The sequence below is a fragment of the Petaurus breviceps genome, unplaced genomic scaffold (genome assembly GCF_028583685.1).
Source record: "Petaurus breviceps papuanus isolate PSGF00001 unplaced genomic scaffold, PetGlider_PUasm1.0 37, whole genome shotgun sequence".
Lineage (NCBI taxonomy): Eukaryota > Metazoa > Chordata > Mammalia > Diprotodontia > Petauridae > Petaurus > Petaurus breviceps.
The window spans coordinates 19,407,858-19,421,388 of NW_027186296.1; the positions used below are offsets into that span (position 1 = coordinate 19,407,858).

The 13,531-nt window shown below is 33.8% G+C and overlaps 1 protein-coding gene across 1 annotated transcript in view; it reads right to left on the reverse strand.

Annotated features, from left to right (window-relative positions):
* TRPM7 (transient receptor potential cation channel subfamily M member 7) overlaps positions 1–13,531 on the reverse strand; it is a 163,672-nt gene that overhangs the window by 100,813 nt on the left and 49,328 nt on the right. Inside the window, exons 3-6 of the mRNA XM_069098043.1 lie at positions 8,514–8,552; positions 5,512–5,710; positions 4,379–4,592; positions 2,223–2,347 (exon numbers count right to left, since the gene is read on the reverse strand). Of these exons, the coding sequence (XP_068954144.1) occupies positions 2,223–2,347; positions 4,379–4,592; positions 5,512–5,710; positions 8,514–8,552 (577 nt within the window). The remainder of the gene's footprint in view (positions 1–2,222; positions 2,348–4,378; positions 4,593–5,511; positions 5,711–8,513; positions 8,553–13,531) is intronic.

Genomic DNA, 13,531 nt, shown 5'->3' on the forward strand with positions numbered 1-13,531 from the left:
GATTTTGATAGATTTCTCAGGAATGCAAGGATCTAAAACAATTCCAAAGGACTCATGATGGAAAATGCCATCCACATCCAGAGAAAGAATTATGGAGCTGGAATGCAGAGAGAAAGAGATTATTTTATTTTTTGTTTTATTTTTTCCTTTCTCATGCTTTCTCCCATTCGTCATAACTCTTCTATGCAACATGACTAATGTGAAAATGTGTTTAACAGGAATGTATGTGTAGAGGTCCTATCAGATTGCTTATTGTCTTGGGGAGGAAGAGAAAATTTAAAACTTATGGAAGTGAATGCTAAAAACTAAAAAAAAAAAAACTGAAAACTGTAATAAAAAAAGAGAGCATTGGATTTGAAATCAGAGGTCCTAAGTTCAAATACTTTCTGGGTTACTTATTATTTCTGTGACACTTTTTCTTGTATAGGACAACAGTTTCCTCATCTGTAAAATGGAGGAGTTAAACTATACAACATCTAATGAAAACTAGGTATAATTCAAACTCCACTGACTATAATCAAGAAGGCTCTCTTATAATCTAGGATCACCTTGTCCCTTTCCAATCTAGGTAAATAATATAGTCCTCCAGAAATATCTTCTTCTACTCTCACCCCATCCCCACCTCCCAACCTAGTAACCTGTATAATTTCTACCTATCTTTTAAAGGCTAACGCAAATGCCACTTCCCTCTTGTAATATTGTATATTATTTTATCTGTGTAGATGGCTTATCCTCATACTAAATTTTAGGTTTCATGAAAACAAGGATTATGTCTAACCCCCAATGTATCTCTGACACAATGCAATGTTCACTGAAATACTGCCTGTTGTTTCAATTTTTCTACATACTATTACTGAGAGTTCCATAACCTACTGCTGTCACATCTGCCTGAAAATTGTTCTCTTGCTAAGTTTTATTTAAAATAAAATTTAAGTGACTGTGATTTTAAAAGTTCTTCATAAAATGACACTGAGTTATATAATGTAGGCATATTAATATTTAATAGCCACCTGTGGAAGACATTTGGGATTTCATGGAAAAGTGGAGAATGTAAAAACTTAGATAAATTGTATTCTCACCAATATGAGGCAATCTCACACCCATGAGATCTACTGAAATACTCAAATATAAAGAAAAAAATAAATCGAAATACTGCTGAACCTTGATTAGTGGGAATAATAAATCCCCTGAAGTGGTGGCATGTATTCAAATTCACATTATTCAAAGTTATAATTATATTAAACACACAAACTGGTTCCAGTCCAATGGAAATAGTAGGTGTAAATTCGAATTATGTGAACACTTTGGAAGATTCATTATTTGTATTCTCTGGCATTTCCCTTGCTCTAAAATTCTAGAGATTGTAATGACAAAGTGGCTAGCACTAAAGTCTATAATATACTACATATCGGTTACCTCATATGGTCTTCATGACCACCCTGTGAGGTAGATACTATTATTGTCCCTATTTTCCAGGTGAGGAAACCAAAGCTCACAGAGTTTTAATGACTTATCTAGGGTGGAAGTGTCAAATGCCAGATTAATAATCATTTAAAGAATTGCAGTTTATTATTTAACAATGATGAGGAAACACTGTAAGAAGCAGTTAACATCAGGTTCTTTCTCCCAATTTATATATTCCCATTATTTTCAAAAGAGGGAGAAATGAAAAATATTCGCTGATAAATGAACAAATTGTGCTAATTTAATAATTTTGCAGAGAACTTTAATGCCAAAAATGAACTGCTAGTTTCTGTAATCATCAAGTAGAAACTGTGAAATTCAGAAATTTTTAGATACTTAAGTTTTAATAATCACATATTCTTATGCTCCTTCCTCATTTCCTATCTGGTTGTACTATTTTAGGAATCCCCTGATTTCTCCATAATACCCCCAACATCAGGTACCTCCCCGCTCTTCCTGCCCACCCCCACCTCTCCAGCTTCCATTTAAGTGTTGTCTTCTCCATTAGACATTATGCTCCTTGAGGTCATCTTTCTTTTTTGCCTTTTTTTGGGGGCAGGGGTATCCCTAGCACATAGTAAGTCTTTAGTATTTATTGACTACTGAATTCTTGTTTAAAGTTCATTAATCCCAAATAAGTCACAAGATTCTTATTTAGTGCACATCAACACAATACTGAGTTTTTTTTTCACACCATTACTGATAGACAAATTATTATTACAAATCTGCAAAAAGCAAATAATAAAATTCCTTCTTACATCTCTTCCAACAAGATCATTTCTGTTTTCAATAACTCCCCATGGTGCTATTCCAATAGTGCAAATCTTTCGAGATGATCTAGAAGCATGTTCTTTGAGGGCATCACCAACATGTTTTGCCACACCTATGAACACAAGGTTTTATTTTTATAAGATTATTATATATTATTAGCTTTCTATGTGTTCAAAATTCCATAGACATTACTTTAAAATATTAACTTATGAAATATATTAATATATGAAACATATATACACATGTGTATATACATGTAAATATGACAATACACTTCACAAAATACTTTTCTCACTATAAAAACCTAAGCAGTTGTTTCAAGTATCATTAACCCTATTTTAAAAATGAAAAAACAGAGGCTCTGAGAGGTTGTGATTTGCCCAGAGTGATACACCAGAAAATTTACAGAGACTTAAACTCAGATGTATCAATTTTCTTTCGAATAGACTAAGTGGCCTACCAGAGTTCATAAGAGGCAAGTAAAACCAACTCTTGATTACCCCAGTGACCTAGTTCTTAACAAATAGGTTTCTATTATACTGCTATGGAGTTTTTCCACATTCTTCAGATTAAGTAATTTACAGAATGGTTCACTTAACTATGTTTAAATCTGAAGCTTCCCTCTTTGCCCCTGTTGATTTGTAAACTGCAAAGATCTCTAAAAGGAGAGAGCCGTATCACTCTATAATATCACTTTATCTATGCAAAGGTTTCATCTCTGTATGTTTTCAATTTATGTACCTTATTTTTTTTTTAAAGCAATCGGGGTTAAGTAACTTGCTCAAGGTTACACAGCCAGTTATTTCTGTGTGTGGTGCTAAGTATCTGAGTCTGGATTTGATCCCCAGGTCATCCCGACACTGGGGCCAGTGCTCTTACTTGCTGAGCCACCTCTCTGCCCCAATTTATGTACTTTAAATAATTTTCAATAATAAAGGGAAAACAGATATCAATATAACTTGTTTTTTAAAAATAAAGTTAATTAAAAATATTTTTAATCCAAAATAATCTGCATTTGTTTTTATAATATTAGGTTATATTTATAGTGAATTTACCTTCCCATTTTTACTTTACTTGGGATACTAAAATAAGCATGCTTCCTTTGTCAAAGAGTGTGTTTAACTGCGAAAAGCTTGAGAATGGAATAATATTAAGGGGATTCAACCGAGAATGAAAAGTTTGCTTAGAATTATTAAATTGTCTCCATTATGTTGTAGCCCATATGGAAGCCTGTACATTATAATGCAGTACATCAGGTAGAAATCTGCCTATTCAGACATTTTGATATCTATTTGATGTCACCTAGATGTTTTGCTGACACCTCAAACTCATCATCTTTCCCTCCAAAGGGGAAGTCACTGGCTTTAAACCTTAGTCATCCAGGCTCATCTTCTATTCCTTCATCAACCTTCACCCATATATTCAATCAGTATCCAATTTGGGTTGATTCTTTAAAAAAGAAAAAAGGTGTATCAATTTATAAATGGACATATTTACAAATTACGTCCATAAAATATACATAATTTAACCAGAATTGTGTCTAGTGGAAAGTAGTTGGCCTGGATTCTAGTCCCAGCTTAACTACATAATTCTGGGCAAGAGAGTTAAGTGCCTTAACTTCCTCATCTATGAAATGAGGAAAATTTCCCTATCCATCTCATAGAATTATTATGAGACTATATAATGAGAAAATAGTTAGAAAAAATTTTGGAAAGGCTAAAGGGAGGTAGTCACATAAAAAAGATGCTACAAATTAAGCTTTTGCCAATTGTTACTTCCTTGTGTCAATGTTATTGGAATAGTAATAGCAATATATCTGTAACTAGAAGTATTCTTTCCAGATTTTCTCCTATCATCTCAGAAAAAAGAATGAATTACTATTTTTAATGTCTGGATATTTATATTTATTTTTAATATGCCAACCACAGCTGCAAAATAACAAAAATGTTATTTTCTAGGTGGCACAATGACTAGAGTACCAGCCCTGCAGTCAGGAGGCCCTACCTGAGTTCAAATCCGGTCTCAGACACTTAACACTTACTAGCTGTGTGACTTTGGGCAAGTCACTTAACCCCAATTGCCCTGCCTTCCCCCCTCCAAAAAGGAAAAAAAAAATTAAAGTTTTATGAAACCCAACACAAACCCGTGTTCACTCCTCCAGTTAGAATCCAGGCTCCGGTTGTTACTGCAGCTTTAATGAGACCTTTACCAAGCAACTGCTTGATTCGTGGATGAAGTTCAAATTTCTGCATCCCACCATGTACAGAAATAACAAGTTTAGGCAATTCCATTTGCCATTCTTTAAGCATAAGCTGGAGAATGATTTCGGGTTTGGTGTCATATGACAGTCTCACATACTAAAGTATACAAGAAGATAAATCAATTAATGCTGAGGTGTGTATAGCACATTCCACAATTTAAAAGGACAACTTTTTTTTTAAAGCAGAAAGAACAGGCTTTAAACAATCTAAAATATTCACATTACTATGAATCAGCACATGCTGAAAAATGATCAAGACTCCAAATTCACAAATGTAAAAAGAAAATTATAGTTGCCATATTTTAGTCCATCACTGTTTTGTTTTTTTTAATCTTTGTCACTTGTGTTATTCTCTAAATCAAGTTTACACTCAGGAATTGTATAAGTAATTTTGGGGGAAGAGGGAATAGGAGGAGAAGATGTACCATAAAGTCAGAACAATGGTACCTCTGACTCCTAGAAAGACATTTTATTTATCATTATTAAGAAAATGGGAAGATAGAGCACACCAAAAATTGTTGCAAAATAGTTCCAAGAGTGTTTTAACATAAAGCCAAAGAACTGAAGTTGCTAAGTTAACAAAATATTCCTAAAGAGTAGACTGTCTACTAATTTCAAACACCACTAAACTGAAAAGAATTAAGCATAAACAAAGAATCTATTTAGAAATGTTTTATTACTGGAGTTGTTTAAAAAGTATTACACCCCCCCCCAAAAAAAAAAAGTTCTAGGTAAACTTAGGAAATGGTCAGTGTTCATACTTTTCATAAGAACTTATGTTTTATTTTGTATTATATTTTGATGCTGTGTACCATATCATAATTATCTCTGAATTTCTTCTAATTCTTCTTACAGTGCTCTCCATATAGAAAATGATGAAAAAAAGGTGATTGTTCAATTGGATAACCATTAATCTACTATTACTTAATAGTAAGATTTCCCTGACAAGGGTATTCTGTCCTTTAACTATTTTATGTAATTATTAACATAATGGGAGAAAAATACATGGTATATACCTTAGCTCTATAGGAATGAGAACCCCCTTGAAAATTAATGACACCATAAGAATCAGTGGGGCTCTGTTCTGTGTGTTTTTCCACTGACCACTCTTCTATCTCTTGATTTAGATGTTCACCCAATTTCACATCTGAGTACTTCATAGCAAGACTTGCAGTAAAACAAGCATGTTGTCTGACCAAACGACCACAGAAGCACCTTTGGAAAAAGAAAATTATTTTAAAAAAAAAAGAGGAAATTATTTTTTTTTAAGCAGCACTATCTAAAGGAAATTCAGTTTAACAACACATTCCCTTCTATTTCATAGGAATTCACTAAAACACAGAAATATTGGGCATTAACACACCGACAAGGCAATAAAGAGAATGAAAAATCTAATCTTTTAATATCAGAACATTTTTAAAGAAAAATTACTAATTTATTTTCAAGATACCATATCTTTTTAGTAATTGATAAATGTCCCTAATTAATTCAGAAGCTACTTCTTAAAAAAATGTAGACCAAATCCTAGAAGACTGCATGAGGGGTTTAAAGAAAGTCTAAGTCAGATGAGAGCACGATGATTTTTATTTTTAAATCACTTAGGCTTATGCTAGAACAAATAATCAATTTTCAACCACCTAAAGGTATGAAAAGTAATAGTTTGCTGTTGAGATAGATTTGTGTGAGGAAAAGATATCTCATCCTGATTTATTTTCCACTTTATGACAAATTAAAAAAGGAAAAAGCAACATCTATACTAGATATTCTCATAACACATGGGTTCCTAATTGATCAACCTCAATTCCCATAATCACAATGTTACCTCAAGCCCTAAACAGGGGTGACACACTATTATCACCCCACACTACGCTATGTCCATGTATCTAAACTCTGAAATTTCCCACTCTGATCAAAAATTCTAGTTTGTCTGTAATGCTATTTGTTTTATTCTTCCTGAAATGAGTCCTTCTTCCTCAACATGACTCCCACTCTCTCCATCATTCCTAGTTCTTCCAGTTCTCCACTGCTCTGACCTCAGCTCCCTTCAAACTCTTAATCACCCTTGCAATCTGCAAACACAATCAATCCTGTAATCTACCTTCCCCACTTCTACTCTAGAGCTGGTTTAAGCAACAGTGGTAGAGGAAAATGTGTCCATCTAAAATTTATGCTCTATAAACTCAATTTCTGCTACAAAGAAATCCTTTTATTCTTTCCTGATTGACTTGCTATCATATTCTCCGTAGTGAACACTCAAAAACCTCAGCACACCATTACCCTATCTCTTGGTAGATCATTGTGCTTGCTACTTTGTGAATTCTCTCAAAAGTATCCAAACTCAATATGTTTAAAATGGACCTTATCTTCCTCGATGAGTCAACATCTCTAAATATCTTTTTCTGTTAGGGGGCATCACTATCCTTTCCAATAGTTCAAGATTATAACCTCAGATTCACTGCATATTCTTCTCTCTTCCTTAATTTCTTTACCCAATCAGATGCCAAAGTCTGTCAATTTTCTCTCTAAAATTTCTCTATTATCTGTCCCCTTCAATCTAAGCACAGGGTTATCATCCCAATTAAACTCTTATCAAATCTTAACCTTGATTATTTTAACAGACTCCTAATAGGTATCTGGGCTTATAGTCTCTTTACTCTCCAATACATCAACCAAAAACCTTCAGCTTTACATAAGAAACCATACACATTCTGAAACCAAATCAACTACCAAATCTTACTTGACAATATTCCCATTAATGTATATGACATTACAGTCAAACAAAATTACAACCTGCACCTGATTACCACACATCAGGCATTTGTACAACGTGTATGTCATGCATGAGATGCAATCCATCCTATCTACCTCTAAACTCTTACCAAGGCTCATCTGTAAAGTCATCCATGAAACTTTCCCTCATGTTTCCAAAGTTGAGGGCTTGAGTTTTCCTCAAGTTATATTGCATTTATTTGGATTCCCCATTAGGAGAACAAAGAGTACTTTCTTTTTTATTTTCTTAGAGCCTTATACATAATAGAATCACAGAATGTCAAAACAATAAAGAACACTGGATGAAAGATCATCTAGTGCAGAGGTGTCCAAACTTATTTGGTCTACCATCCCCTTAAAAAAAAGTACTCAGTGCTCCCCAGGAAATCTACTTTCTTTAACTTTTAAAAAAATTTGCATCATTTCAAAGAAACATAATTTTTTTAAAAAAATGATGTATCTTAAATTTAATAATTTATTGTAAATTTGTGCATTTCTTCCTAAACTGAAATTCTGATGATGCACTATTGCGTCATGTAATGCATAGTATCATACTATAAACAAGTCATTCCATGCACATATTCCTGAAGATGCATGCTGGACTTCCCGATAATGTGTGACACACATACGCTCCCCTGCAAACACTTGCTTGTTTAGGACTTGTCAGCAGACTTGACCACAGATAGGTTATAACTTGCATTATTCTGTATGTTTATTTGAAAAATAATGTAACCACTTCAACTTTAACTCTTACATGACATGAAATATGTATGAATGATTTTGCAAAATTCTCTTCTTTCCTAATGCTTCCTCTGCCCCCTTATTTTTATTCAACACCCCCCAATTGCTACTACCATCCCCTGGATCATTCCAGCACCAACTAGAGGGCAGTATTGCCCACTTTGAGAACCTCTGATAGAGAAATTAAATGATTTACACAGATTTATATTAAAACATATGGAAAAATTGATTCAAAAGTCAGATACCCACATTTTTGTGTTAACCTCATACAAATAAAGATTTTTAGAAAGTTGGATAATATCAACTTTTAAGAAATTGGAAGGTTAATAGTAGTAAAAAAATTTTTTTATAAAGTTTTTAGTTATATGACAATTTGTTAAGTCTGAGTTTGCTAAATTTTTTTGATCCTACAAAGTACCTGAATTTCCATTTTTCAGGGTGCTCACCTGCTCAAATGCCTCTGAAATAATGAAATCATAATATTCATCTAGGATAAAGCCTAACTTACCTGACAAGTTGCTGACAAATCTGACATCCTGGAAGGCATCTGTAAAACAAATTAATACATTTCATTTTAAACAAGAATTAAAATTATTTATGTATAACTTCTCCGTAAAATGTAAAGCAAATGGCTGTTTAGTCACACTTATAACAGAGGTATAAATTGATCTGCACAACTGAGCTCTCAATTAAAAGATGAATATAAATCTTATTCTATTTTTAAAATATTTTTTGAAATTTAATGTTTTGGGGATTACATTTAATTCTGAACTATCTCCTTCCCGCCCCAGTTAGGTAAATTTCTCTCTTGTCCATGCATATACACATGTGCGAGTAACAATACTATGCATAGTTCTATTTACTCATTTTTTTTTCTGGAGGTAGATAGCATCTTCCTTCATAGGTTCGTTGTAGTTGATTTGAGTATTTATAATACTCAGAAAAACTCAGTCATTCACAGTTTTTCTTAAAATAGAACTTGGTAGTAGGTAGGGGCCAAAATTAAAATTGGCTAATGTTTTTCACACCACAGATAGGTTATATTAGAGACAGACTGACAATGGTGGGTTGCTGTGGGTCACGTATGCAGTGGCAAAACTACAGTTTTCAAGGGCCTTCCAAGATCCTTTGGTGGGCCACAAGCAGCCCAGGCTGTATGTTGTGCAGGCCTGTCTTCGTACAATATTGCTACTACTTTTTACAAAGTTCTCTTGGTTCTGCTCATTTCACTCTTCATTATTTCATGCTTTTCTAAAATCAACCAGTTCGTCATTTCTTATTGCACAACAGTACTTCATCACAATCACATACCACAACTTGTTTAGCCATTCCCCCATTGATGGGTATCCCCTTGTTTTCCAGCTCTTTGCCACCACCACAAAGAGAGCTGCTTTAAATATTTTAGAATAAATAAGTTCTTTTCCGTTTTTCCTGATCACCTTGGGAAACAAACCTAATACAGGTATTCCTAGGTAAAAGGGTATACACAGTTTTATAACTCTTTGGCCATAATTCCATATCGTTCTCCAAAATGGTGCATTGTGTTAGGGCAGATCCTAGCCTGGAACTCCCTGATTGTGTAAACAAGTATTTTGGGGAACGATACTTAATGCAATGATATATGCTATATGCCATATGACATACTGAATATTATGAGATATGTATGTATATATTGAATGATATGTTTTGCTTAAGGATGTTGCTATGAATGTTATGCTTTATTTTACTGAACAATGCTTAGTTCTGAATAGAATTTATTATACTATGCCATTAGACCCTTAAAATTATTCACAGCAGCAGTCCTCAGGTGTGCTGCTGTGATTGGTGTTACAAATATGGTTGAATCAGTTCACAGCTTCACCAACAGTGTATTAATGTCCCAATTTTTCCACATCCCCTCCAACATTTGTCATTTTCCCCTTTTATTATTTTAGTCAATCTGATAGGTATAAGAGATATCTCAAAAGGTATTTTAGTTTCCACTTCTCCAATCAATAAAAATTTGGAGCATTTTTTTCATATGACTATATATGTCTTTCATTTCTTCTTCCAAAAACTGTTCATATTCCTTTGACCATTTATCAACTGGGGAAAGCTCATTCTTATAAATTTGACAAAATTCTCTATATATTTGAGATATAAGACCTTTATCCAAGAAACTGTCTATAAATTCTACCCATCCCAATTTTCTGCTTTTCTTCTAATCTTGGTTACATTGGTTTTATTTGTTTTGTTTTTTCTTTTTGGAGGGGGGAAGGCAGGACAATTGGGGTTAAGTGACTTGCCCAAGGTCACACGGCTAGTAAGTGTTAAGTGTCTGAGGCCACATTTGAACTCAGGTCCTCCTGACTCCAGGGCCGGTGCTCTATTCATTGTGCCACCTAGCTGCCCCCATTGGTTTTATTTGTATAAAAACTTTTTATAAATTTTACTGTAAATAAAATTACCCATTTTACATCTCACAAATCTGTTTCTTCTTTACTCATAAATTTTTCTCCTATCCAAGTGTCTGATAGGTAACATGTTCTGCATTCTTCTAATTTCTTAGGCTATTTTCCCTTTATATCTAGGTCATATCCATTTTGACCTTAGCTTGGTAAACTGTGCAAGAGATTGGTCTATACCCCAATTTCTGCCAAAATGCTTTCTAGTAGGGGTGGCCAGGTAGCACAGTGAGTAAGAGCACCGGCCCCAGTGTCGGGATTACCTGGAGATCGAATCTGGGCTCTGACACTCAGCACCACACCCAGAAATAACTGGCCGTGTAACCTTGAGCAAGTTACTTAACCCCAATTGCTTTAAAAAAAAAAAGTGTATGCAAAATGCTTTCTAGTTTCCCCAACAATTTTTACCAAATGATGAATCCTTATCCTAAAATTAAAATCTCTATATCTGTCAAATACAGGGTTACTATAATCATTTGCTATTGTATATTGTATGTCTACTCCATCCCACTGATCTCCCTTTCTATTTCTTAGCCAGTACCAGATAGTTTGGATAATTACTGCCCTATAATATAGTTTTGATACTGCTAAACCTCTTTCCCTTTTTTCATTAATTTTTTTCCATTGATTCCATTTTTCAATAATTCCTTTGATATTCTTGCTCTTTTGTTCTTCCAAATGAATTCTGTTTTTTTTAGCTCAATAAAATAATTTTTTGGTAATTTAAGTGGGATGGCATTGAATAAGGAGATTAGTTTAGGCAGAATTGTCATTGTTATTATATTGGCTCTTCTCACCCATGAAAAATTAATAATTCCCCAATTATTTAAATCTGACCTTTTTTTGTATTAAAAGCACTTTAGGGGTAGCTAGGTGGCACAGTGAACAGAGCACTGGCCCTGGAGTCAGGAGGACCTGAGTTCAAATTTGGCTTCAGATGTGTAACACAAAAACTAGCCATGTGACCTTAGGCAAGTCACTTAACCCCAACTGCCCTCCAAAAAGCAAAAAAAAAAAAAAGGCATTTTATAATTATGCTCAGGTAGTTCCTGGGTTTGTCTTGGTAGGTTTATTCCCAGGTATTTTATCCCGTCTGTAGTTATTTTAAATGGGTACCTCTCTAAATATCTCTTCTTGCAGGGTTTTGTTAGTAACATATAGAAAATGCTGATGATTTATGTGGGTTTATTTTATATCCCATGACTTTGTTAAAATTACTGTTTCAACTAGCTTTTTAGTTGAATCTCTAGGATTTTCCAAGTATATCATCATATTGTCTGCAAAAAGGGATAATTTTATTATCTCACTATCTACTGTAATTCCAATTTCTTTTTCTTCTCTTATTGCTATTGCTAGCATTTCTAATACAATACTGAATGATACTAGTGATAATGGTCATCTTTGTTTTACTCCTGTTCTTATTGCAAAGGTTTCTAGCTTATCTCCATTACAAATAATGTTTGCTAATGGTTTTAGGTAGATGTTTCTTATAATTTTAAGGAAAAATTCATTTATACCTATGCTTTCACTTTTTTTTTCAATAGGAATAAGCATTATATTTTGTCAAAAGCTTTTCCTGCATTTATTGATAACATCATGTGATTTTTGTTATTGATATAATCAATTATGTTAATAGCTTTCCTTATGTTAAACCATCCTATCTTATTCTATTTTTGATCAACTAAAGGGATCTGCTTTTCAAAGTAACCTGACAATTCTTTTGTTAAGTAATCATGTTTTATAACTATGGACAGCATCGTAATGTATTTTATTTAAAAACTGGCACAGCTTAAGGTTTCTTTAACAACTGTTTGGTTTTGACAGCTTTGCCTATCTTGAAGTGAAATGTAAACAACTGTATTTTCAGAAGCTCATTACTAGAGCTAATGTAATCAAATATTCATATTTCAAAGAAAAGTCTACAGTCTACTATCCATAACAAGAATAACACTTGTACAGATTATAATCTGTCCAACTGGGGTAGAGGAAGAGGCCATAGAAAGTCTTAGACCAGACCAACCAAAGCAACAAATTGAGGGTTTACTGAATATAATAAGAAGCTTTAGATACATAGGATAAAGTTTATGAGTATTCTAAAAAGGATTATTTGTATCTATGCTTATAGGATATGACCAATGAGGTCCTATTATCTAAAAAGCAAGTCAAATATACAAGGAGCTTTGAGTAGTCATCTGCCTTTCACAGAAATAAAATATTCTTATATCAATGCCTTAAAGCAGAGGTGTCAAACTGATGTGAGACCAGAAACAAATTAAAATATAACTGAGAAATATTTAATAAAATAAATAAAAATACAACAAATACAGTTAATTTGTTACTGTTAAGTCATTATGCAATCGACAGGGAATTCTTTGTATCTGAATTTGACATCACTGCCTCAGATAATTGCTGAAACACATAACACCACTACTTTTCTTTTAAAAAGACAACTCTTTGCTTCAAAGTCTTCACCATTTTCTTGAAAACTATTAAATTTCTCCCTCTTTACCCCCCACTCTTAGATCCATGTTCCTCACTTTAGCAGCCTTTCAAATTTTACCTCTTCTGTGTATCCTTTCTCAACAAAAAGAAAATTTTTCTTTAATCTCTTATTATTGAAAAATACAACTACAACTGAAAAACTTCTAATGAAGACCAGGAAGCCAAAACTGTAGAGGAGCAGGAAGCAGTCCAGTGAGCTATGCCACAAAATTCCTCTAAACAAATCTAAAAAATGAACCAGACTGAATCCTGATGAGGAAATCTAAGAAAAATTCAGACTGTAGACACTCGGGAAGTGGGGGATGGTCTAGACAGGAAAATCAAGCACACAGGACTCTCGGGTACCTAGACAGAGATTATGCACTACGGCAACAGAAGGTACCTGACCCAAATGGAGACACTGCAATGAGTGGGAACAGGTGCCTACTGACATCTTTGTCATTCACAATCCCTGATCACACATGCAAATGCGTCATCTAAGATAGGGAGCAGCCTTAGGTCCAAGGCTAAGGGGGACCAACAATAGCAGATCCTGGAATAAGACTACACTAAGATAAGCCAACTTACACCTTCCCTCTAG